Raw genomic sequence first — 23847 nt, forward strand, 5'->3', positions numbered from 1 at the left:
GAGGGCGGGGAGCGGGGCCGCGGGCGAGGCAGCCGCGTTACCAGGGGAACGATGCGCATGCGCCACGCGGCCGCCATAGGGGGCTGTGAGGGGTCCCTCGGGCTGGGCCCGTCCCCGTCCCCGTCCCCGTCCCCGTCCCCGTCCCCGTCCCCGTCCCCGTCCCCGTCCCCGGGCTGTGGCAGGGCTGCGGTGGCTTATCCCCGGCCCCGCGCCCCTGAATGTCTCTCTGGAACCAATCTCTGTCTCCCACCATTGCCTGTGTCTGCTCAGCTGCACCCTCCCAGCGGCTCTGCCGAGATGAGTGTGACAGCAAACGTCAGTTCTAGTGACACGGAAAGGCTCAGGATTTTATGTCTGAGTTAGAAACATATCGTCATTGAGGCCGGAAAAGAACCTCCATCAAGTCCAACCTTCTACTCAATACCTCCAGAAAAGTGCCTGTTGTGGTTATTGCTGACAAGTCTTTATTTTAAGCACTGCTTGCTCCCACAGAAGGTGCTGCATTTGCTGGCTCCTAAGTCAGATGCAGCGTAACGTGCGTATCTTTGGGACTCTGATCTCTCAAATAACCAGAGGTACTGTACCAAGCAGTTTGTTTTATCCCCAGGTTTTTTCCTAAACATCCTCAGCTCACTGTCAGGGCACTGGACTGCGGCTTTGGGGGTTTTCCTCCTCCTGACCTTAATCAAATTCAGGGGTTGTCCCAATAAAACTACTGTGTGAGTACAGACTATAAAGTATTTACAGAGGCAATTTGCAAGTTATAAATGTCCCAGGGCATAAGCTGAGTTTAACTTCATGCTTTGAGGGTTTTTATTGCCTATGTCAATGCAAATAGTTGTGACATCACTTGAACTGTTATTTCAGTCCTGAGCAACACCTTTGATGATCCTTGTGCGTCCCTTCCGATTCTGGGTGTTCTATGAAACCTCTGAACCTTTCCTGCCCAACAGAAATCATTTGCCCAGAAAACCATGCAACTGTGGCATAAATTGTAAAGATTTTCCATGAGGATTAATTATCCAACTTCTTAGTACAGCTACAGCCTCTACTATATTTTCTCAGCTGCTCATGTACATCAGGGAACAGGAGGAAGAGTCCATTTTAGAAACACTTTGAAAAGTCAAAATCCGAAAACGTGCCATCAGCTCTAGACTTTTTTGTTTAAAAGTTCAGTGAAAACAATAGCAAATGTAAACTAGTATTCAAGGCCAGGTTGGATGGGGCTTGGAGCAACCTGGGCTAGTGGAAGGTGTCCCTGTCCGTGGCAGGGGGTTGAACAAGATGAGCTTTAAGGTCCCTTCCAACCCAAACCATGCTGGAATTCTGTGACTATCATCATTTTATCTATCATTTGAGCAGTAAGGAGGGGAATGTTAGGGAAACAGGGAAGAGGAATGAAATCCAACTGAGTGCAGAGGCATCAGCCTGCCTTTGTTGTGTTCCTTCCCTCCATGAGGAAGGACATGGGAACATGCTTTAAGAGAACACAGTTACAGCAGTCTGGCTAAGAATCCCAAAAAGTACTCTATAAGTGAGAGGCTCAGCTGCCCCTGGTGTGTGTGTGGTGATCAGGGCAGAAAGCTCTTGGGTCTCTGAACTCAGGTGGGAAGAAACAGCTCAAAACCACAGATTTTTATCATTCCTTGCTGACAGTGAAACCCCTGGGAGTACTGGGAATTCTGCTGCCCTGACTACACATGCCGTGTTCTTGTTTTGTACTGATGTTACCTCGTGTTCTTTAATGAGGTGTCCTTAAGGTCATGTTTCATTTGGTTGAAGGGAAACTGTTCCAATGGCCTCAGAAGGGCAAAGTGAGGATGCTGAACATCCAGAGGAGCCTCCTGCAGCTCCTGTGCAGAGTGACAGACCATCCCACTGGGGCTCCATACTTGCTGCAGTGAAGGACCAGCTCCCATCTCTGGACTCTGACTCCTCCACAGTAAGCACTGCACCCTGCCTTTCTTCTCACCACCTCAGAAAAATCTCTCAAAAGCAAGAGCAGGTGACCTTAGCCAGGCATTTCAGGGTGGCTGATGTGGTACCCTGGATGGGTTGCCTGTCCTGGCTGTGTAACTCTGTGCATTAATCCATGGCCTTCTGGACTATCCTTAAGTGTCTGAGAGTCATTGCCATCTCTCGGTGTGTTCTTTGGAACCTGACCCACTGCTCAGGTGAGAACCCAAATACAGTGCTGCCTTCAGCTCCAGGGTTCCCAGCACAGGAAGGACATGGACTTCTAGGAGAGTCCAGGGGAGGTCACCAAGATGATCTGAGGGATAGAGCACCTCTGCTGTGAGGAAAGGCTGAGAGCTGAGATTGTTCAGCCTGGAGAAGAGAAGGCTCTGGGGGACCTTAGAGCCCCTTCCAGTGCCTACAGGGGCTTCAGGAGAGCTGGAGAGGGACTTGGGAAAAGGGCCTGGAGGGACAGGGCAAGGGCTTCTCCCTGCCAGAGGGCAGGGTTAGATTAAATATTGGGAAGAAACTCTTCCCTGTCAGGGTGGTGAGGCCTTGGCACAGGTTGCCCAGACAAGCTGTGGCTGCCCCATCCCTGAGAGTGTCCAAGGCCAGGCTGGACAGGGCTTGGAGCAGCCTGGTCTGGTGGAAGGTGTCCCTGCCCATGGCAGGGGTAGGACTGGATGAGCTTCAAGGTCACTTCTGAACCAAACCTGTCTGTGATTCTCCAGATAAGTATTTCCAGGGGAGGAGAGCAGTGGGTGTCTTAGAGAAAGAACCCACACTTTTTTTAGTTTGTTTAGTCAAAAATTTGATGGGAAAGCAGCATCCTGCTGATTTACAAAGAAATTATATTGTTTTACTCTTGACAGTATTATGCTATTCATTCCAATAATACTTGCAGACAGTAGACCTGTTGGTGTAGTTTTTTATCTGTGAGGGTTACAGCAAAGCAATATTCCTGAAGACTTGGTGATCCACTGCAAAAAAGCTTTTGGCAGATATTTCAGTCCTGGATTCTATTTTTTTCCTACCTGTAATTCTCCAGAAGCCCCATTGCCCTTTTGTACTTCAGTTTTACCTGCAAAGAAGAATAATGCCACACACCTTTTCATATAAAGCATGAGACTGAGAGATATTGTGCAGAATTCTTCACTGTTACGTGTTTTTCACTGGCTGGGTCTGGGCCAGGTTGCTCAAGATTTCTGTTCACATGCAGCATCAGTTTAGTGCAAATAAAAAAAGTGCCTTCCACTCTAGTCTAAGAGGCTCTGGCACTGAGTTTCCTGAACAGATAAAGTGTCTCAGGACTTGATTATTAGTGGCCTTTTGTCCAAATCAAAATATGTTGTTGATTTTCACACGTGTATAAACTTGAAAAAATAATTCTGAACACACAAAGGATATGTTTTATTCCAGTGTAGTGTGGCCATTAATGGTATAAGGGGAGTCTTGTGGGCAGTGAAGGAAATGCCTCCAAGGGCTATTTATCACTTCTTATTCAACCATGACTTGGTTTCTGCACCTGGATCTGTCACTACTGTGGTGAACAAACCACTTTGCCTCACTGTATCTCAGTTCCCCTCTACCTACACTCTGGTTTAGTTATTTAAAACAACTATTGCATTTTAATGTGTCTGTGTAGTCTAAATTAACACCCAACACTGCAATTACTTGTGGGCTTCCTTGTTGTGTAATTGTACAATAAGGTTAAGAAGGAGGAACAGCTCCATACTTTGGTGCCAAATATCATTGTGTAACTCCAAATCACACTCAGCTTTGTTTCTATTAAAAAATTCTTCCTGATGGGGCCGAGGCAATCTATTTGGCACTGCATTTGCATTCAGCAGATCTGGTTGTATAATCCTTGTCCTGCTGAGCCCACAGTTCCAGTGCTGCACCTTTGTCCGAGCGATTCCCATGTGCGTGAAGATCCATTTATGCATCCAAGATCTGTGACCTGAATGTGCTCTGCTCCTGCCTCTGAAAACAGCACTGACAAATGTGTTCTATGCCCTGAAGTACTTTCATTACCCTAATATGCAATTTATTAAGAGGAAAGATGTTCTGTTGGAGTTTGCTTCATGTTAAGAAAAGTTAGATACCAGAGAGAATTCTCCACTGTGAATTCCTGAAAATGCACACTTGCAAAAGGGACAAGCAGGAAAGCTGTGTCCTGACTCCTGAGGTGGTGCTTAATCTCCCCTTGGTGTCTATGCATAAGAATTCATCTCCAATGCGTATCTTATGTTTAGAAAGGGAATATTCAAAGCAATTTAAATACTGACCAGCCAACCACAGATGCTGTTTGCATTTTGAATAGTGAATGTCAGGGTCCATGTTGCAATAAAAAGCCTTCATGGCCCTGCCTGTCCTCAGCCGGGCTCTCACCCACATGCTCTACAGCTCCACTTAAGCTCAGATCTGAACTTTCACACTCTTTCTGAGCTGTGTTGCAGAAGTGATGGGTTCTGTCTGAACTAGACTTTCGGCTGTGAATTGACTTTCAGGCTTTATGTCAGACCTGCCTCATCACTACTATATTGTCTTAGGATGTGGATTTTTGACATCCTTGTTGGTACCCTTGGTCTCTCCTGCTTGTTCCTTTTGGGTACTGTGGGACTGGGCTTTGCCTGGTGAGGCCTTACCTTTCCAGTCATGAGCTCGCCTTCCATAGAATCACAGAATCGCAGATTGGTTTGGGTTAAAAGGACCTTAAATCTCATCCAGTCCCTCTCCCTGCCATGGGCAGGGACACCTTCCACCAGCCCAGGTTGCTCCAAGCCCCATCCAACCTGGCCTTGGACACTCCCAGGGATGGGGCAGCCACAGCTTGTCTGGGCAACCTGTGCCAGGGCCTGCCCACCCTGACAGGGAAGAGTTTCTTCCCAATATTTAATCTAACCCTGCCCTCTGGCAGTGGGAAGCGATTCCCCCTTGTCCTGGCACTCCAGGCCCTTGTAAACAGTGAGCAATCCTGCTCTTGCCATTCAGATGGTAAATGAGGCAATACAGAGAATCACTTGGGAGTCAGAGAACTTCCCGCTCTTGTCAGTGCTTTGCTCAGCAGGATGTTTGTCATCAACCTTCATGGAAATTCAACGTTTCACATGGTTTTTACAATTGTAGCTTGCTCAAACGTTGGGCAGCTGTGAGACAGCCTGGCTTGATGACAGTTGGGCTACTGGACTGTCTAGTGAAGGTGTGAACTGCAAAGAAACTTTTTGTCTCGGCACTTGAAGTAGTGACAACATGGGAGTTGTCACTGCAAATCAGATATTCAGGCAAGTATTATAGTCTCCTGTTTAATTTCTCTTTTTGTTTTTGTTTTCAGTCTGATTGTGAGAGTGATGAGGAACTTTTCATCTTCCAGAGGGAGCTGCCAAACTTAGTTCCTGACCTGTCAGAGGAACTGATGATGTTTTCCCTGGAAGACTCCAATGTGCAGGTTGTGACTGTTGTGTGGAGGCTGTACTCCTGTCTGACTGTTGTGTGGAGGCTGTACTCCTGTCACCCCTCTCTTCTGGCTGCCTCCAGTGTGGGCAGCTGCTGGTGTTGGACCTATTTGACTGAACTGTGTGATGGAAAAGCTTAGTCACCCGCACTTTCTCCCACTAGAAACTAGATCTTTCTTTCTCTTTATACAACCACTCTTTAAAGTTTTCTCTGTTCTTGAGAACCTTTTTTGTCCTTTCTCTTGGCAATTTTTGTTATCCTTTTGCTGTTTGTTTTTCCAGTGCATTAGCCATGCATGCTAAACCTGTGGATTGATACCTGAATTTTTCAGGGTTACAAATCATTTCAACTCCCATTTTATGTGTCTAGAAAATGAAGAATTCTTTAGGACAGAGCAGAAAGGGGACAAGTATGAAGTTTATTCCTTGAGTAGCTTTTCTTGGAGAAAATTATTACTTTGCTCCTGCAGTGTTGAAGATAAATTCATAGAACATTGGAATGGTTTGGGTTGGAACGGACTTGGAGCTCATCGCGTTCCAACCCCCTCTAGGGACACCTTCCACTAGACCAGGTTGCTCCAAGCCCTGTCCAGCCTGGCCTTGAACACTGTCAGGGGTGGAGCATCTCATCCCTGGAAGATCAGCCATCATGGGAAGCTGGAAAAGGAGCCAGCTGACCCTACTGTTCCATCATGGGAAAACTAGTAGTGTTTTGCTTTTTCTCAGTTATTTATCTTGGTGTGAGAGATGTCCTGTAATGAGCATGTGTAAGGAAAAGTAATTTCAAGGATGTTTAGCACTTCCTGAAATTAGAGTTTCTGAAAACTGAACAGTCTTAGTGTTTTTTACATGATGGATACAGTGTGGGTTGTTTCCATATGGTGCCTGATTTGGAGCTGTTGTGTTCCAATCACTTTGTTTTGGTTTATTATCTGCTTCTAAAGCTCAGGGAGATATGACTTTCTGCACTTTTGTGCTTTCTCTACCTTTAGCAAAACCAGGAAACAGAAAGACAACCATGGGAGATCTGGAGCAGAGACCTGGAAAGTTTTGTCTTTCGGGAAGAAACATATGGTGCCCAAGTCATTGCAAAAGAAGATGTACAAATGATTAAAGATGAGACTTTCAGTCTTGCCAGCCAGACTGAAGAAATGCCAAACAAAAAGGGAGCTGTTCTTGAAGAGTCTCTTGCCAATTCCACGGATCACCTTGAAGAGAAAGAACTGGGCAGGAGGCAGGCCAGGCAAACAGAAAACTTGTGGCTTAATACGGCATTGTTTGTGGAAGAGCTGTACAGTAAAAATGAGAGAAAAAAGCTGATAGAGGCAAAGATACTCTCCAAAATCATTTTGAAGCCATCATCGGGCCACACAGAGCAGGATGTCAAACCTCCCTCCTGTGGCATCAACAACATTCTAGAAAGAAAGGGAGAAATCTCCTCAGATGAGCACCTTGGAGAACTCCCCACTTTGTCATCGCAGGTAGGTGGCCCCAGGACCCAGCTCTGGGGGTGCTGCTTGTGGGGTGGGGCCACAGTTCATACAGAGTCCTACTAAAGCAAGGAACTGAAGTGCCAACTTCTGCACACACAGAGGGTATGTGTTTTACAAGCTACCAAAAGCTGCCTCAGAGCTGTCTTTACAGGTCCTTATTGGAGGCAAAACCCACGGATCAGCAGCATGGCAGCATGGAACTGTTCAGGAAGGCCAACCACAGCATCTGTGCCTTGAAAAACAGTGAACTCTTCTGCTTCCAGGCAGACTTGATATAAAAAAAGGGGACTTTCTGGCCTTAAGTGTCTGGTCTTTCTGTAGTGCTGAAGATGAGAAGATGGTTAGGGTTGTTCTGAAGTCCTAAATCTCTTCCACCTAAGGCAGGTCCTTAGTTCTGTGGAATGACCAGCTTGTGTGTTAACTGGGAAGTGGCCCAGCTCGGAGAAGTGGTTCTCTTTAGTACTATAGTTATAGATCTTCCTGTTACTGGGTCACCCTTTACTGGGGTAATGTAGATTAGCTTAGTGGCGGTCGAGGAGGCAGAGACAGCTCAGGCTACAGTGGGATCAGAAGGCTCACTGAAGACAAAGGACTTTATTTTAGTAACAGCTTCACTTTTATCTACTCCTGTATATAACATGCCAGCACACTATTGGTCAGTAGTTCACCTCACATACATGGAGAGATTTTACTTGTTACTAGGCATCTCACATTCTACAGGTGGTTCTCTGGTCCATAAGGATGCACTCATCCATCACCTCAGACCTTAAGAGATCCACACACACTGTCACCCCAATTCCCCCTCTCTGTAATCGTGCTACAAAAATGACTGCAGGAGTCTTCTGCAGGGCTCTTAGCAGAAGACCACCTGCACCTGATGTTAACCACAGCACAAATGTCACAATCATAAAAATCTACAATGCAATCTTCACCACAGATAAAAACCTTTCAGTTATAATCCATCTATATTCCATCTTGAAGCAATTTGTTTAGCTACCTTCATCATTCACTCTTTCATTCACTCTCACTCTCAATTTTCCTCTTTTTTCTTTTTTCTTTTTTTTTTCAATTCATACAACACATGCTTTCAAAATCTTTATTCATTATCTTGAACCAGTAACAGAAAGTTAATTGCTGTTCTGTTCTGTAATGTAGCATATCTAACTCTATTTACTAACAGTATCTGTTAACAGTGCACTGAAAACTATAAATGTAGCATTACTCTGTTTTACTTAACTAGTATCTTAACCTTCTACCAGATTAACACTGCTCTGCTTACTCAACTAACACCTTAACTTTTCACTAAAGTAACGTTACTCTGCTTACTTAACTTCTTTTTAACAAATTAAAAACCTTATTCTATTTACTTAACATCTTAATTTTCTTAACAAATAAAAGACATTCCTGTAAGTAATGTCACCAAAAGACTTAAAAATCTTAACAGAAATACAACCACACCAAACAATATTATTTCTATAAACTAGTTATGTTGCATTAACCTTCTTTATCTAAAAGAACAGACCTTAACCAGTCTAACTCTTGTAGTTCTTGTGTTACTTGCAGTAAGTATGCATAGATTTGGTCCCAGATGTTCACATTATTAACAGTGAGGGATTCCAGTAACCTGAGCAACACTTCATTGTTTAAAAAATTTTGTTCCTTCTCTTTATAAGAAGGACCAACATCCATTTCAATTTGCTTTGGTACTCCTAAAACTGCAAAAGCTCTTTGAAAATGCCTAATAACACAGATGTAAATACATCAATTGCCACCCAGTGTTATGGATTTGAATCTCAGGCATCCAATTTAAAGTCTAATTTCTTGAACTCTGTTGAAATTTTAGGAAAACTTGTTCCATTTTCAAATGTGCTACTGACTGATCTGACTCAGTGAGAGGAACTGCTGTTCATGTCCATTGCTGACTTCAACCTGTGGAGGCAAAAATAGAAACTTTTCTCCAAATTATTAAATGCTTATAATACTCTGTATCTTTTTAACAAGAGTCCAGTTAACAGAGGAATTGATTCAGAATGGGATTTCTTGTAGGCTTTTCTGTTGCTCTCTTCTTTGTTCCGAGAGATGTTGCAGTCTCGTCTTTTCATGATTTACTTCAGATCTTTCATCTCAGTGCTTGAGGTGTCTGCATTCAGCTGCCGTGTGTTAAAGTCAGTCCGTTCAGCTTTTGCTACCCTGATAACCTTTGAGTCCGTCCGATGGTCCAATGTTCATTTGGACTTCAGTCCCAGACATGCCTTGCGAGAACTGACGCGTGTGACAGGCAGTTTGATGACGTGCTGCAAAGCTCTCGTGGTTCCCGCCCCCCGCCGCGGAGGAGGCGCCCCCATCGTGAAATTGCACAGCAAAAATTTCCTCGTATCAGCAAAGTTGCAAACCAGCTGTAAATAAACTTCTGCAGTCCCTCGGAGTGAAAAAACTGAGTAACACAGAACCAAAAGAGCAGTTTTCTGATAACTCAGAGCTTTTGGCAGGCTCAGAAGGTCATAAATCTCTTTATAGCGGCAATAAAACCGTCTTCTTCTCCTGCTGTCTGTCCAGCGTAGGTGAGTTTGTTTTCTTAAGCAAAAGAAAATTCCTTAGCAATCTTCACATCGTTAAGAAATCTGTGGCTTTTTCAACCCTTTAAAACTTCCAGGGTCCATCAAAGTCTCTACCTTAAAAGCAGCTTATATAAAAGCATTTGTCTGTGCACTTTAAGCATTCTTTTTTCATGAAGATAACTAAGAATTTCTTCCTTATACTCCTCTCTATCCCAAGGTCTCATTACTGGGAGGGAGCAGGCGATTAGTAACTGACACATCAGCAGTAAATCAAGTTGCAGTTTCAACTTAAGAGTTTTTCCAAGTTACTTTTAGTTTCACCTCTAGCAATTCTTTCACGTACTTTCAGTTCCAGCTTTAGCAATTTCTTTTAAGTTACTTTGGTCCTGTACTTCTGACTCATTATTTTTCTTATCAGTCTGAAACTGCACTGTCAAAGCATCTCTTAGAATCCTTCATGTCAGCAATAAACCAAAGGTCTGTTTCAAGCTTTTAGTAGCTTAACAAACTCAGTTCTACGTCTTGCCTATTTACGACGAGTTCACACACTGTGAGGCCTTGCATTTTAACCATTTTTTTCTTTTTTTTCTTCTTTTCCGTGAAGACAAAACTAGAACCTCCTCTTTGATATCTTTCAACCCAGGATTATTCCCAAAGGCTCACCTGAAAGTTTTCATTCTTTGCAGGTGTTCTCTGTTCTCCCCCACATCCTCTGTTGATTTTTTAGTTCATTAGACTTAATCAGCACAGAACATGACCTGATATTTCTGTTCAAAGCCTTCCGTAGGACAGACTACAGATATTTCCTTTCCCCTTTCATCTACATTCACAAAATATACTTTTTGATGTTACAGCTGTTCCAGTACAGACAAAGAATGCAGCTGCTTGCCTGTGTGTTAAATTGTGCAGCATCATTGAAGGGGGTCTTTTTCAAGTGGTTCAGGCTTTAATTCCCCTCTAACCTCATATAAATCAGTTGCTGTGTTAATTCAGGAGGCATGATTTGCCTTTCAGAACCTGTTTGATATCAGTGACTTCAGTGAGCTGATGGTTCTGGGTGAGTACTGAGACCAGGCTCAGTACACTCTCACTGTGATTTGGAAGGTGGTTGGGCTTCCCAGTTCAGCAAGGTACCTCAGTTATGTGGGTTGTTAAAACTAATATACAGTTTCTTCCTGATTCCTGTCAATTCATTTTATTTTTCCTTTTGGTATTAAAAATGGAATTTGCAAATCTTCACTTCTTCTGGACCTTGTCCAGTACCTTCTGACAGTGCTGTTCCTAGTAAGACTTAGGAGTCTAAAGCTTTAATAAAGTGAGTTAGATAGTAGTTTGATCTTTGTTATAGTAATGGTTTATATTTCAGTAATGGTTTATATTTCAGCACTATTATTGAAAAAGGATCTTAGTTTTACTGTATCATAATAAAATTGATGTATATGTTGTCTTTCTCTTCAGGATGTTTGATAAAACAGCATCTGTGTGACCTATGATGTGGTTCTCAGTCGTCAGTCCTTTCTCACTGTTCCAGACCAATAAATAATGGCATTGTTGGACCAATATTAGCTTTGTGTTGGTGAGAGACTTCAGCTTGCGACTCTCATCAGACTTTCATCTTTCACCAGTTGCCGTGTGTAATGTTAGAATAGATCTAGTCAGGGTTCAGGTGTGTATGCAGATTTATTGCTCAGCAAGGAGGAAGAATCTTCTCTGAAACGGGGGAGGCAAATGACAGGTTTTACAAGGTGAAACTTCTGGGTTTGGAATCTACATCTGCTTTCTAAAACCTGTGGGTGGTTGTGAGAAACACGTTTGTTGTAGTTGTGACATCATTGCCACAACTGACAGCTCCCTTCCTTTAAAAAAAACTCATGAGTACTTCTAAGTTCTGGTGATGGTATTTCAGATGGATGTTAATATTTTTAATTAAACCTTCAATTTCAACTAATGTTCAGAGGGGAAAGCAGTCAGAGTTTTAAATGCATGTGGACTGGTCATAACAGCCTGGTTCTAATACTTGAGTGACCAGTGTGAGTGTGCCCTGAGCCAGGTATGTGGTATTCCTAGCAATCAAATAGATGATCTTATATTCACTGTGGGATAAGCAGCTGGGAGATTGCATCTGTACCTGAGCTTGCTGACTATACCTAGAGGCATGTGAATTTATTGTGGTCAAAAGTAGGAGGGGGAGGCAGAGACTCAGAGCCTCATCTCAAAACCTGAAAAGCCAGAATTTCTTCTCCTGTGAGTGGCAGTTAGAAGTTTTCAGCATTGTTCCGAATCAGAATACATATGCTTGGTCTTCAATCAGGCCATTTTCAGTCTGTTTCACTGTCTCCAGGGATTTTTTTGTAGCCTTTTTCAAAAGGGTTCATGATTCTTGGCGAAAAAACCTCAGCAGAAGTAGATGAAGCAGCTGGAGAGATGCACTGTCCAAAGGCGTATAATAAATCATTCCTTTCCATACAGCAATTCCTTCTGGAGCTGCTGAAAGCAAACTGGCAGTGAAGTTAAGGATGGACTTTTTTCTGTTGTCTTCTTTCAGAATATCGAGACATGGGATCTAGTCAAGAATTCTGAGGAGCTGGAGCAGCAGGGACATAACACTCATTCAGAAGTTGCTTTCTCCTCAGCAGACTATGGTAATATTACTAAATTAATACCAACTTTGCTTAAAGTGTATAAAAATAAATAAAACTCAGGTTCCTGTGTTTAAATCATTCCCTGCAGCATAATTTTGAATGTTGAAATCATAGTGGGGTCTTTTAGGGCCTCTAAAACATGTTTAACTAGCTTCCCTCAAGGTTTCAAGCCTGAAGCCAGTGCTTTGTGGATGAAGGTTTGAAGGGAGTCAGAGCCAGATGCCAATATTATCTTTACCCTTCCCCTACTGACAGGCTGTAGGAAAAGGGACAGTGTGAGAATGAGTAACGCGTATATTTGGTATCCCATGGCAGAGGACTACGACTGGATATTCCTTTTGTTGCTCTTCCATAGAGACCTTCAGGAGGAAGTCTGAGAATGAGCTCCTGGAAGAGCTGGGAGAGCTGTGTGCCAGGCAGTCCAAGACAGTGTCTCCTCTCTGCAGGTGGCTGTCAGCCAAGCTCTGCTCCTTTCAAGAACGGCAGGACAATAAGTAGGTCTTTCTCTGTCATACAGCTCAGGTAATCCTGGCTGCCAGTAGGGATACTGGAAACTCCTGGTCTTGTTGGTGCTGTTCCCTGTAGCCACTTCAGAGACCTGATTCTGTAGTTGGAATATGCTACAGGGATGTTCATGGGAAAAATTAAGCCTCAATCATTCATATACATTTGATGACAAAGACCTCAGGATTTTCCATCAACCACCACCTTTGTCTAGGCCTTACTTGAGACAAATGGGAAAGGCAGGAAAACAAGGCTTAGCTAATTATCATCCTCACATTTTTTTGTCATCTGGGGAACCAGTTTCTTTTTATTGGTACTTCAATTTAGGTAAAATATACCGGATGATTTTTTATGGGTATCAGTGGTGATTTCAGTGCATCATGGAGGGTTTGTGTGAAGGAAGTGGATTTTCAGGCTGTTCAGAGGGAACAACAGCAGTGGTGACAGCACAGAGGAAACAATAGTGAAAAAGTCTGTGGAGGGGAAGGTGGGAAGTATCCTCATTGCCAGAGCAGGGAGAGCCATGAAGATGATTTGCACTTCATGAGCTCTGAAGGATAAAATAGAACTGCCCAAAGTGGCAGAGAGGAAGATGGAGACCTGTTCTTACTCATTGACACTGAGCTCCTTGGTACCATAACTGCCTGCCTTTGTTCTACACAACGATTCGGTGCTGTCAGATTTTGAGAACTAAATATCCCTCATCATCCTGCCTGTGATCCGAATTCCTGGGGGAAGCTGAATCTTTGAAAGGTGGTGGATAGTGGTCAGAAGTAGAGTTGGAATCTGTATGGTAGCCAAGCACAAAGCTCTTTACTCAAGCCAGTTTTGATCCTAATCCACACCCTGCAGGACTTCTTGTCTGGATAAGGCAGAGAACATGCTGAAATGGTGTTTTCTATACATAGGGATGTTGCCTTGCTGTCATCCTCACTAAGTTCTCTGAAAAGGAACACAATGAGATTACAGAGCCTGCAAGAGCCTGCAACTGTATACTTAGATTTAAGAGGTGCTGAACCACAGAACTCAGTGACATTCCCTGAAGAGGAACAAAAGGTAAATCCTGGATTTATACCACTTTACTGGTAGTGAGAAATAAGTAATAAAAAGTGAGAAACTGTCACTTTCTGTCTGTATTACATAGTTGTGAAATATAGCTTTAAAACTGTTCTTTTCTTCCACACTCTGTCATCAAAAGAAACCTTGTAGTTAATAAACAGCTGATAGAGAATAAATTTTTTGATCTGATTGCTTGAATATTTTAATTTTTTTGCCAGGGTAATAGTGTGAAGAACTATCCATAACACCTGGAGTTCTTCTCTGAAAGTCTCTCCCTATTTGCTAATTTTTAAAATCTGTATTATATATATTTTTCATATATATATTCAATAAAATTGACAAAGACCCAACACCTATTTGGAACAGAGTTAACTCACATGGTCTGATTTGTTTCACAGTTCAATCGACAGCTCCTCTGAAGAAGAGACTGTGGCAATTAAGGGTGAAGCAGAAAGGAGAATGTAAGATCCAGGACCCCAGTTCAAGCAATAGGATGTTCATTTTTCTGAAACTAAAATAATTGCCCTAACAGTGATTTGAGTGGAAGCTTGTGTACTGAAATATCTCCATTACTGGTCTTCACAGCAAAAAAACCCAGTAATGAAAGTGTTTGTCTGGCCCCAGGAGATCACTTTTCCTGTTGCTTGGTAAAGGCAATGAAAGGTAGAAGATAGTTGTTGATCCTTGAGGCAGTGCAGCACTTGCACCTGTAGAGTTGCACAGGAACAACTCAAAACTCAACTGGAGGAGCCTTGGATGATTGGAAAATGTGACTTTTTGTCCAGACCTGTTTCAGTGACACAAGAACTGTCCTTTAAATGACTCACAACCAATCTTTGAAAATGTTGTATGGAGTTGACTCACACAAACCTTCATTTTTCAGAAAGAATAAAACAGGCTAGAACAGATAGAGATTAAAAGACGATGTTGAATACATTGTGTGGGCAGGGATGCTCCCAGTTCTCCTTAATTGGAGGAAAAAGGAGAAAGAGTGTGATGGATGGAATCCTAAACGGTGAATTCCTCAATAGGCACAGATGTCAGCCTTTTCCTGTTGCTAAACTCGGGGCTTGATTCATACCCAAAGTTATTAGACATTTGTTTAATGTGAAGCAGAGCTGTCAAACTTTAACAATCTTCCTGCATTTATGCTGTGGATTAATTTGGGAGTCTGCTGCGTGTAAGTTCACATCATGGAAGTGCAGAGAACCAGCAGAACATCTGCATTGTTGTGCCAACCAATTACACTTTTTTTTCCAATAGTTTGAAAGAAGAAATGGTTTGACAAGGGGCAGAGCCTAAACAATGGCATTTAGAGCATCTAATCCAAAAACCAAAAAGCAGGGATGAGGGGATGCTTTGGGGAACTGGCACTGACACAAATTCAGCTGTTGCATCAGTGTAAACGTGGAGTGATGGAGAGCAGAACTTGGCTGATTGGATTTTGATGCACTTTAATGTTGGTAAAGAACATACACAAATCAAATGCCTGGCTAATGTTGCTCAATTCTGTTTGTAAATAAAGAAATCCTCTTGGTCTCAGCAGGACAAGATTCTAATTTCATTCACAAGGTGTCAATGCAATTTTCACTCTTCCCTGGATGGAATTATTAAACATATTCTACATATTCTGTAGTACAATATACCTAGGATACTGAGTGCTCATACACACCACCAAACTGCAACATTACTATCCAACCCAAACCCATGGCTGCTCAGGCTGCATACTCTTCAGGTACTGCTAAAATAAGGTGTTTTATTTGCTCATAACCACCAGATGAGTTACAAGCTGATTTTAGCTGATGACTTGGGAATAGAACTGCAAAATCACCATATCTGCCTGTTATGTCATGACAGGGCCTTCCACAACACAATATATCAGAATAATGTCCTTGCTGACAGTTTAGCAGTCTCGCTAACCTGGAGGAGACATTGATTAAGCCAAACACTCAAAAATTCTAACAGTTACTAGAAAAAACTTTTCTTCTGTATGTATTTGAATCCCAACCCCTGTATATCCAAGGGGGGCAAAAATCTGTAGGCTCTGATTTCCATGCCAGCAATACATTTGTTGAGAGCTCTTTTAGTGGGCTGCTTGTTGTACCTGAAATGCAGAAGAGGTACATAAATTGCCATTAAGATCAATTCTGTGTTCTGTCTCTGTAGCGTTTTGTGTCACCCAAGTTCTGGTGCTGCTATTACCAACAGTAATCATTCCTGTAGATGCCCAGCCCTTATTTTGAGCTGTCACTCATAGGGGAAGTTCCTCAGAGATTGAATTTATTCATATAATGCTTTATCTTGATTAAATCAGATTTTTATTTTGTTTGCAGGAGGAATTCCTCAGGTAAGAGCCTATTACTGCAACAACTCCGAGCAGCCCATAAGGAGGCCTCAGAACTTCTTCATAAAGCATCTACCCCAGATGAAAAGCTGGATCCAGAAAGTCTGGAACACGGAGGTTCCTCTAATATAAATAAAGTCCAATATTGTAAAGTGAGGCAAGAGACAAATAAGGTGGTTCCCAGGAAACTAATGAGATTGCAACCAGAGAAGAAAAGTCCCGCTTTGTCATTATGTGGGGACAATAGAGCTGGCACAGGAAAAGGAGACAAAATGGAAGCTGAGAAGGTTTTGAATTCAGCAAATGCTCCAGAGTGCCCTCTGATTACAACAGAATTGCCAAGGTATCCCACAACAAAAGTCATCAGTGTTTTTAATTGTGGCTTATCTAATTGTGTAAGATGAAAGAACATTACTTCGTCTGTGAGCTGGAGCAAGAGTGTCTGGTTTTGTTGCCTGGAAAGCAACAGTCATGGCAGCTCTTGCTGAAAGGTTTAGAGGCAGCCTGAGTGGATCAGTGAAGTGGCCTGGGATTAGTTGTGCTATGGCATTTCTGACATTGCAAATTTAGTCTTTTTCTTCAGTTTTTGTTCTATAGAAGAGGAAGGATAGCACAATATTGATTTCCTTTATGAACAGCACTGATATTTCATAAGCACAGCATCCTAGAAAATAGGTCTGGAAGGGCCAGTCTCCCTGTATCAATACAGACTGAGATAAAATTTAATCTTTTCCTGGCAGATCCTTATATAACTTGGTCTTGAAATCTTCAATGGTGAGGATTCCTTGACTCCCAGGTAGTACACTTTGCTGCTTAATTATCTTTACAGTTGTCAAGCTTTTCCTTAAATTATCCTCTCTCCAATTTAAGCTTGTTTTTGTTGTGTTCCTGGAAGGAATGGAAAATGGCTTATTTCTGTTTTTCAGTATAAAACACCTCGTACAAACGAAGATGTGTTGGTCTCCCCTTGTAACTTTTTCTGCCAAATGAAGAAATTCTGTCTCTTTGCCATCAAGGAAAATGCAAGACTTGGAGGGAGAAAGTGCACCTGTGAGGAATACAAAAGGAATACATTGAAAAGCTTTAAAAAGTAGAAATATAAGTGGTATCAGTTGAGGAAATAGCAGTTAATTAGGGCTCTTCCACCTTGGGCTTAATTTAATGTTATGTGTTCTGCAGAAGGTCTAATTTTAAAGTGAAATCAGGTGGGTTACCTTGTGCACCTGCCCAGCTATTTGTGAGAGTTCCACTGTACTGACTTTCCAAAGGTTATATTCTGCTTGCTATTTTCAGATTGAAATTTAACAATCTGGTATTGACATATGAGCCCTGGAAAGGATCTGCCTGCTCTGGAGACTGTTACTGTTTCAGAGTTAAAGAGTTGTCTGCCCTGCCAGTTAGACACCTCAGCTCCTGTGTACTTTGTTTAAATGGCAGATGGTTGGTTGCAGAGTTTTTTCTCTATGGAATTCTTGAATTTAAAGCTCATTGCTTCCATTAGCAATGTAGAAATCTGTTTTGGCTACCTGTTAACCTGCCACAAGAGATGGGAACCCATGGCTTAGCAAGGATCTGGGTTAGTTATTGTCCAAGTAATAGCTCACAATGATTTTAACTGATGTCAGTTTTCTTTTTTGCTATTCTCATTATTTTTGGAGCACTTGGGGCTGGAAGAATTCAGAAGAAATTTAACTTCATGGGAGATGAAGTCTTCCTGAAGGCATCAAAATGTAGAAAGATGGAAGGTCTTGGGGTAAGGGAAACTTGTCACTGTCCTGTCTTATAGCAGATAGAAAAGGAAATGGCGTTAGACTGAGAATTTTGGTGAGGAGATGGGGAGTGAAACATCACAAACACATCTTTGCTTAAAGGAATTTTAATCTTCAGATAGATCGTCACCACTTACCAGAGGTTTGAGCTCTGCTCCTTTGCTTTGAGGTTGTTTTTTTTCTCAGAGAGATGATTTCATCCAATGACAAGTTCTTGTGTCCCCTCACAACCACAGGAAGCACTTTCTAAATCTATTTTACCTGTCATGTCATGATTCACCCTCAAGTGTGTGGTATAAATACAAGAGAAAAAAAAAAAGCAAACAGACGAGCAAGTGGCTTTTTCTCCCAAGTCAAAAGCTGTGTATTTTTTCAGGACAGAAGAAAGTGAAAGAGACCTATCCCAAAAGGAAGAGCAAATGAAAGAGAGACAGAAGAGACTCAGATTTCAAGAGCAGCTGGAGGGATTGCGGCCTCAGCAGTCGGTGTCTGGGAAGCAGCCCATGGCAGAGAACACCCCTGTTCTGTTCCACATGGCCAGTGGCTGCCTGTGCCTTTCAGAGTGCCTTCCTGGCCATGGGCGGGTGTGAGCCTATAGCAAAAAGTAATTTTCATTGCATTATTTAAAATCTGTTTGTTAAGGAGCACCATTACCTGATGAGATGAGCAGTTCTATAGCTCTTCTCTCACAGTAATTGTATATTTCCCACATTGCTGTGCAGGGAGTGCTCCCCATACAGCTGCCCACCAGTTTTGACCCGTCAGAGTATGGCAGTTGCCCAGCTTGCTGAAATCAGTGTGCTCAGTGTCATCTACTTCACAGGAGCCAGAATCTCCCACATGATTTTTCATAACTTTATCTAAAAAAGTGAAATATTTTTACTGTCATACTCCTACAGCAAAAGTCTATGCTGAGTCCTCTCTGGTTGTCTGCCTGTGCTGGTTTAAAGGTGAACCAGCAGGGGAAATGAACTCACCACGAGAAAGATTATAAGTCAGAGCTAAAATTTAATAATAATATTACAATAACAACACTGACACACAAGGGAAATTGCTTTCAACTCACAAAACCCCAGCAGTATAACCCAGTGTCCTGGGGCACAAACCCAAGGGGGTTTGTTTGCCCTTGTGCTGAGACCCCTGTGGTTCCCCCAAGTCCAGAGCAAAAGGAAAAGAAAAACCTGTTGGTGCAGGTGAGGGCTGTGGTCTGGCTGAGAGTGGTGATCTCCTGCTGTCAAGGTCCTGCTGCTGCTCTGGATCCAACGAGAAGTTCCCGAGGTCTTCTTACCCACCACTTATGTACCCTCAGGGAGCACCCAGTCCCTCCCCCTGGGCGGGGACTCACACAATGGGTGATTAACTCTGGGAGCCAGGGGGTGTTGAACTGTTGATGGCCCATTAGCAGCTCCGCCCCCCTCAGGCTGGGTGTGAAGGTGATAGTGGCTCCCTGGGCAGCTGCTGCTAATGGCCCATTGACCTTGGGGAATGAATAGAGGGGGTAGAATACACAGCTTTGATCACCCCCACACAGGGTTAGCTGGTCCCTCCTGCTGAACTAGGACACTGCCCCCAGCAGCTTTATAGGTCAGTTTTATAAGTAGATTTTGAGGATTGTGAGTTTAATAATAGATTTTGCTCCTGATTAAGGGAGTATGAAATCATCCTGATTTTTCCCAAAGCCTAAAATAAGGCTTGGAGAACAGGGCTGGTTTTCCTCCTGAGAAGGTTTGTATATGTCTTCTTAGAATAAGATGATTTTTAAGGTCCTTTCCAACCTTAATCATTCCATGATTCTATGATATGCAGTCCTACTTGATCCTTTTACTGAATTCAGTGAACACAGGGCCATCTGAGAAGGTAAGAGATGACAAACTCCAGAATTTGTCCATAATGATTTATTTAGGCTAATAGCACTAAAAAAGCTCTTCTATCAGTACAAAAATTGAAAGTCCTTATGGCCCTAAATTGGAGACTGGACCATTCAGGTTTGTTTTGCAACTTAATTACTGTGTTTCTGGAGATTTGATTCCTCATTTTATTTACCATTGGATTAATCACTGATGAGGAGTAAAGGTCTAACAAACAGCCAACTGACTTTTTCTCTACCAGCCTGCTTTTACAAGGTCAGGACACTGCCCAGAGCTCTGTTTTGGGGATGTAAAGCTTGTGGATCCTTCAGCCTTACTCCTCTCTGTCTGCTGGCAGGTACCACCCAATTCCAGTTAGCCCTTATTAAGATGCAGACACTTACTTGCTCATCAGAAATCTACTTAAACCTTGCTGTCTCATTCCTGACAATTTACCAAGTGATGCAGAATTATTCTGTATCATGGTCATTTCCCATATTTCCTGTGCTGAAGCCAATGGAATGAAGGTAAAGGCTTGGTAATGTGGTTTCTGTGGAGCACAGCTCAGGGTGTGACTGTGCTGTAGCTGAATTGCAGTGTAAATATGCCCCTAATAGATTTGATGATATTCTTGCCAGCCAGTTATGGCAGTGGGACATGGGCAGGGTTTACAGCCTTCTGCTGCCTGTGGAAATTGCTGCCAGCATCTAAAAGGAGGGAGAAGGGTTTCTTCTACAGACAGAGTGACAGGACAAGGGGCTGTGGTTTTAAACTTCCAGAGGGCAGGGTTAGATGGAATACTGGGAAGGAATTCTTGGCTGTGAGTGTGGAGAGGCCCTGGCACAGGGTGCCCAGAGAAGCTGTGGCTGCCCCATCCCTGAAAGTGTCCAAGGCTGGGTTGGAAGGGGCTTGGAGCAACCTGGGCTGGTGGAAGGTGTCCCTGCCCATGGCAGGGAAGAACAAGATTTCTAAGGTCCCTTCCAACCCAAACTACTCCATGATTCTAAACTAACGACCAAGCTGCTTGGGCAAAACCTGCCTGACCTCCCAAGGCATTGTCAGGGAAAACAAAGCAGCACAACTTGAATAACTGTTCTGTGGGCAACTTTGCTCTTAGTTCTTCTTCAAAAATATTCGTTAATAAAATTAAGAATAAAAATGCAGCAACATCTTTGTGCTGGTTTAAAGGTGAACCAGCAGGGGAAATGAACTCACCACGAGAAAGATTATAAGTCAGAGCTAAAATTTAATAATAATATTACAATAACAACACTGACACACAAGGGAAATTGCTTTCAACTCACAAAACCCCAGCAGTATAACCCAGTGTCCTGGGGCACAAACCCAAGGGGGTTTGTTTGCCCTTGTGCTGAGACCCCTGTGGTTCCCCCAAGTCCAGAGCAAAAGGAAAAGAAAAACCTGTTGGTGCAGGCGAGGGCTGTGGTCTGGCTGAGAGCGGGGATCTCCTCCTGTCAAGGTCCTGCTGCTCCTCTGGACGCAACGAGAAGTTACCAAAGTCTTCTTACCCACCACTTATGTACCCTCAGGGAGCACCCAGTCCCTCCCCCTGGGCGGGGACTCACACAATGGGTGATTAACTCTGGGAGCCAGGGGGTGTTGAGCTGTTGATGGCCCATTGGCAGCTCCGCCCCCCTCAGGCTGGGTGTGAAGGTGATAGTGGCTCCCTGGGCAGCTGCTGCAAATGGCCCATTGACCTTGGGGAATGAATAGAGGGGGTAGAATACACAGCTTTGATCACCCCCACACAGGGTTAGCTGGTCCCTCCTGCTGAACTAGGACAATCTTGTATCAAATGCAACAGTCCTTTATAAGATCACTTGAAATCTGCCCTGATAGCAGCATTTTTCTTTGAATTAGAGCAGGGTTTTCTTTTCTTTTTTTTCTGAACATAGACAGAAAAACTTGAATGTTTTGACATTTAAAACTAAAGAAGCTGTAATTTCACAGCTATGTCTCAGTGAAAAGATCTAATATCTATATACAAACATGTATATTCAAAGAACAAGCCCCAGTATTTGACAGAGTAGCACACTTTCAAATTTGTTTTGTAAGTCCTTTATATTGGCAGTGGTAGATGTTCAAATCTGGAACACTTGTCATAGTTTCCAGAATTCCTTTGACCACTTATAATGTACATAAATAATTGAATAATAATCAGTGGGAAAGTTTATAAATTCTGGAATTACGTTAGCTGAGGTGCTGGGAAAGACTTGCAAAGGAAATTTTTAAAACTGCATTAGGGGTACATTAGAGTTCTTGCCTAAAATGTAAAAGCAGTGAAACTCAGCTTTAATGTGCTCTGTCTTTTTTCTTAGCCTAGTTCAGTCAAACTCTGTCCTCAGCTTCACTCTGAGAGTCAGAGTTGGGGAGAACACTTTCTAAATAGTGCAGGTAACTTGGGAGGCTGAGAACTAACTTCCAGGGACACTTCAGCTTTCTGAGGAAGTGTATTTTCAGGTCATCCAGTGTATTTTCAGGTCATGCAGGTACCAAGTTCCCTGGGAAATCATCAGGTTCATTCTAAGAATTTTGACTGTGACATCTGTGTTTTTAAGTGTCAGTACTTCTGCCATCTGTCCCACCTCTTTGTTTTAAAAATAATGCATGAAAGAACCTATATTTTTTAATAGTTTTGTTTTTTATTGCTCCCCTTCACCACCCAAACTTTTGGTGAAATTTCAGACTGGTATGAGTTGATCTCTTCTGCAATTAGGCCCCTTAACCACATTTTAACCTTTGAATACATTTCAGTTCCCACATTTTAAGCTTTGGATCTCGTTCAAAACTGATGTAAGCATGTGGAGCCCTTTGAAAGCCAGCAGAGTGGTGATGTGGTCCTTGCTGTAAGGTCAGGATGAATTAATAGACTAACATGCACAGGGTTTGTTTAAGCATTTGAGTAGTGTTATTGATGAGGGAGGCAGAAGGAAGACTGCACAGTACATAAACCAGTTAAATGGAGGATGTAAAATGAAATGGGTTTGATCTGTCATCTCATTCATCTTGCTTATTATGATGGAGGAACTTAGTACTGATGTTGTTTTCTGTATTACATTCCCATTAGGTGGAATCCAGATAATAGTTGTTGCTTTTGCCAGGCTCCTAACTGAGTTTTGTGTCAGGGAGCAGCACAAGCAGGTTACTCTAAGAATCATAGAATCACAGAATAGTTTGGTTTGGCAGGGACCTTAAAGCCCATCCAGTCCCAACCCCTGCCATGGGCAGGAACTCCTTCCACTATCCCACATTGCTCCAAGCCTTGTCCAGCTTGGCTCTGAACACTTCCAGGGATAGGGCAGCCACAGCTTCTCAGGGCAACCTGTGCCAGGGCCTCACCACCCTCACAGGGATGATTTTCTCCCCAGTATCCCATCTAACCCTGCCCTGCCTTTAGGGAAGACAAGGCAGGAGCTGCAGGTGAGAGCAAGGCAGGGAGGGCAGGGACATCAGCAGCAAGGACTGCAGTCCATAGTCCCCAGATGAGTAGCAGAGCAGCTCCATTTGAGGGTGGCCAGTTGGCAAGTGTGTGGGAATGAGGTAGGTCCAAAATCAATGTCAGAAAGCCAACTCAGGGACAGGACTGGGTCCAGGGACAGGACACAGGGTCAGCTACTGCAGGGATGGCTCAGGGTGTCTGTAGGGTGAAACAGGTCTAAGATCAAGCCACAAATTCAAATCAGTCAGTGAAGGGTCAGTTCAGGTGAGTGAGGTGCCAGGCAGTGATAGAGTTACAGTGTAGCTCGTCAAGGACCAAGGGAAAAGTCTCAGGTGAGATGCAGAATCTCAGAATCACAGAACACGCTGAGTTGGAAGGGACCCACAAGGATCACCAAGTCCAACTCCTGACCCTGAACAGGACAGCCCAAGAATTACACCCTGTCCCTGAGAATGTCGTCCAAATGCTCCTTAAGCTCTGGCAGCCTTGGTGCCCTGGGGAGCCTGTTCAGTGCCCACCACCCTCTGGGGGAAGAACTTTTCTCTGCTGTCCAGCCTAATCTTGCCCTGACTCAGCTCCAGCCATTCCCTGGGTCCTGTTTCTGGACCCACAGAGAGCAGAGATAAGTGCCTGCCGCTCCTCTGCCCCTCCCGAGGAAGTTGGACCTGCAGTGAGGTCTCCCCTCAGTCTCCTCTTCTGCAACTGAACACACAAAGTGCCCTCAGTGTCCTCACACACTGCCCCTCAAGGCCCTTCCCCATCT

General features: G+C 43.4%; 1 protein-coding gene across 1 annotated transcript in view; it reads left to right on the forward strand.

The window, feature by feature from the left end:
- Positions 1 to 10: 10 nt before the first annotated feature.
- DNAAF8 (dynein axonemal assembly factor 8) overlaps positions 11 to 23847 on the forward strand; it is a 103280-nt gene continuing 79443 nt past the window's right edge. Inside the window, 10 exon segments of the mRNA XM_071571512.1 lie at positions 11 to 575; positions 1783 to 1942; positions 5291 to 5404; positions 6404 to 6892; positions 12008 to 12104; positions 12460 to 12598; positions 13517 to 13662; positions 14062 to 14128; positions 16001 to 16354; positions 18157 to 18316. Coding sequence (XP_071427613.1) covers positions 1796 to 1942; positions 5291 to 5404; positions 6404 to 6892; positions 12008 to 12104; positions 12460 to 12598; positions 13517 to 13662; positions 14062 to 14128; positions 16001 to 16354; positions 18157 to 18316 — 1713 coding nt within the window. The 5' untranslated portion in view covers positions 11 to 575; positions 1783 to 1795.

This window comes from Pithys albifrons, chromosome 16, assembly GCF_047495875.1.
Source record: "Pithys albifrons albifrons isolate INPA30051 chromosome 16, PitAlb_v1, whole genome shotgun sequence".
In the NCBI taxonomy this organism is placed as follows: Eukaryota; Metazoa; Chordata; class Aves; order Passeriformes; family Thamnophilidae; genus Pithys; species Pithys albifrons.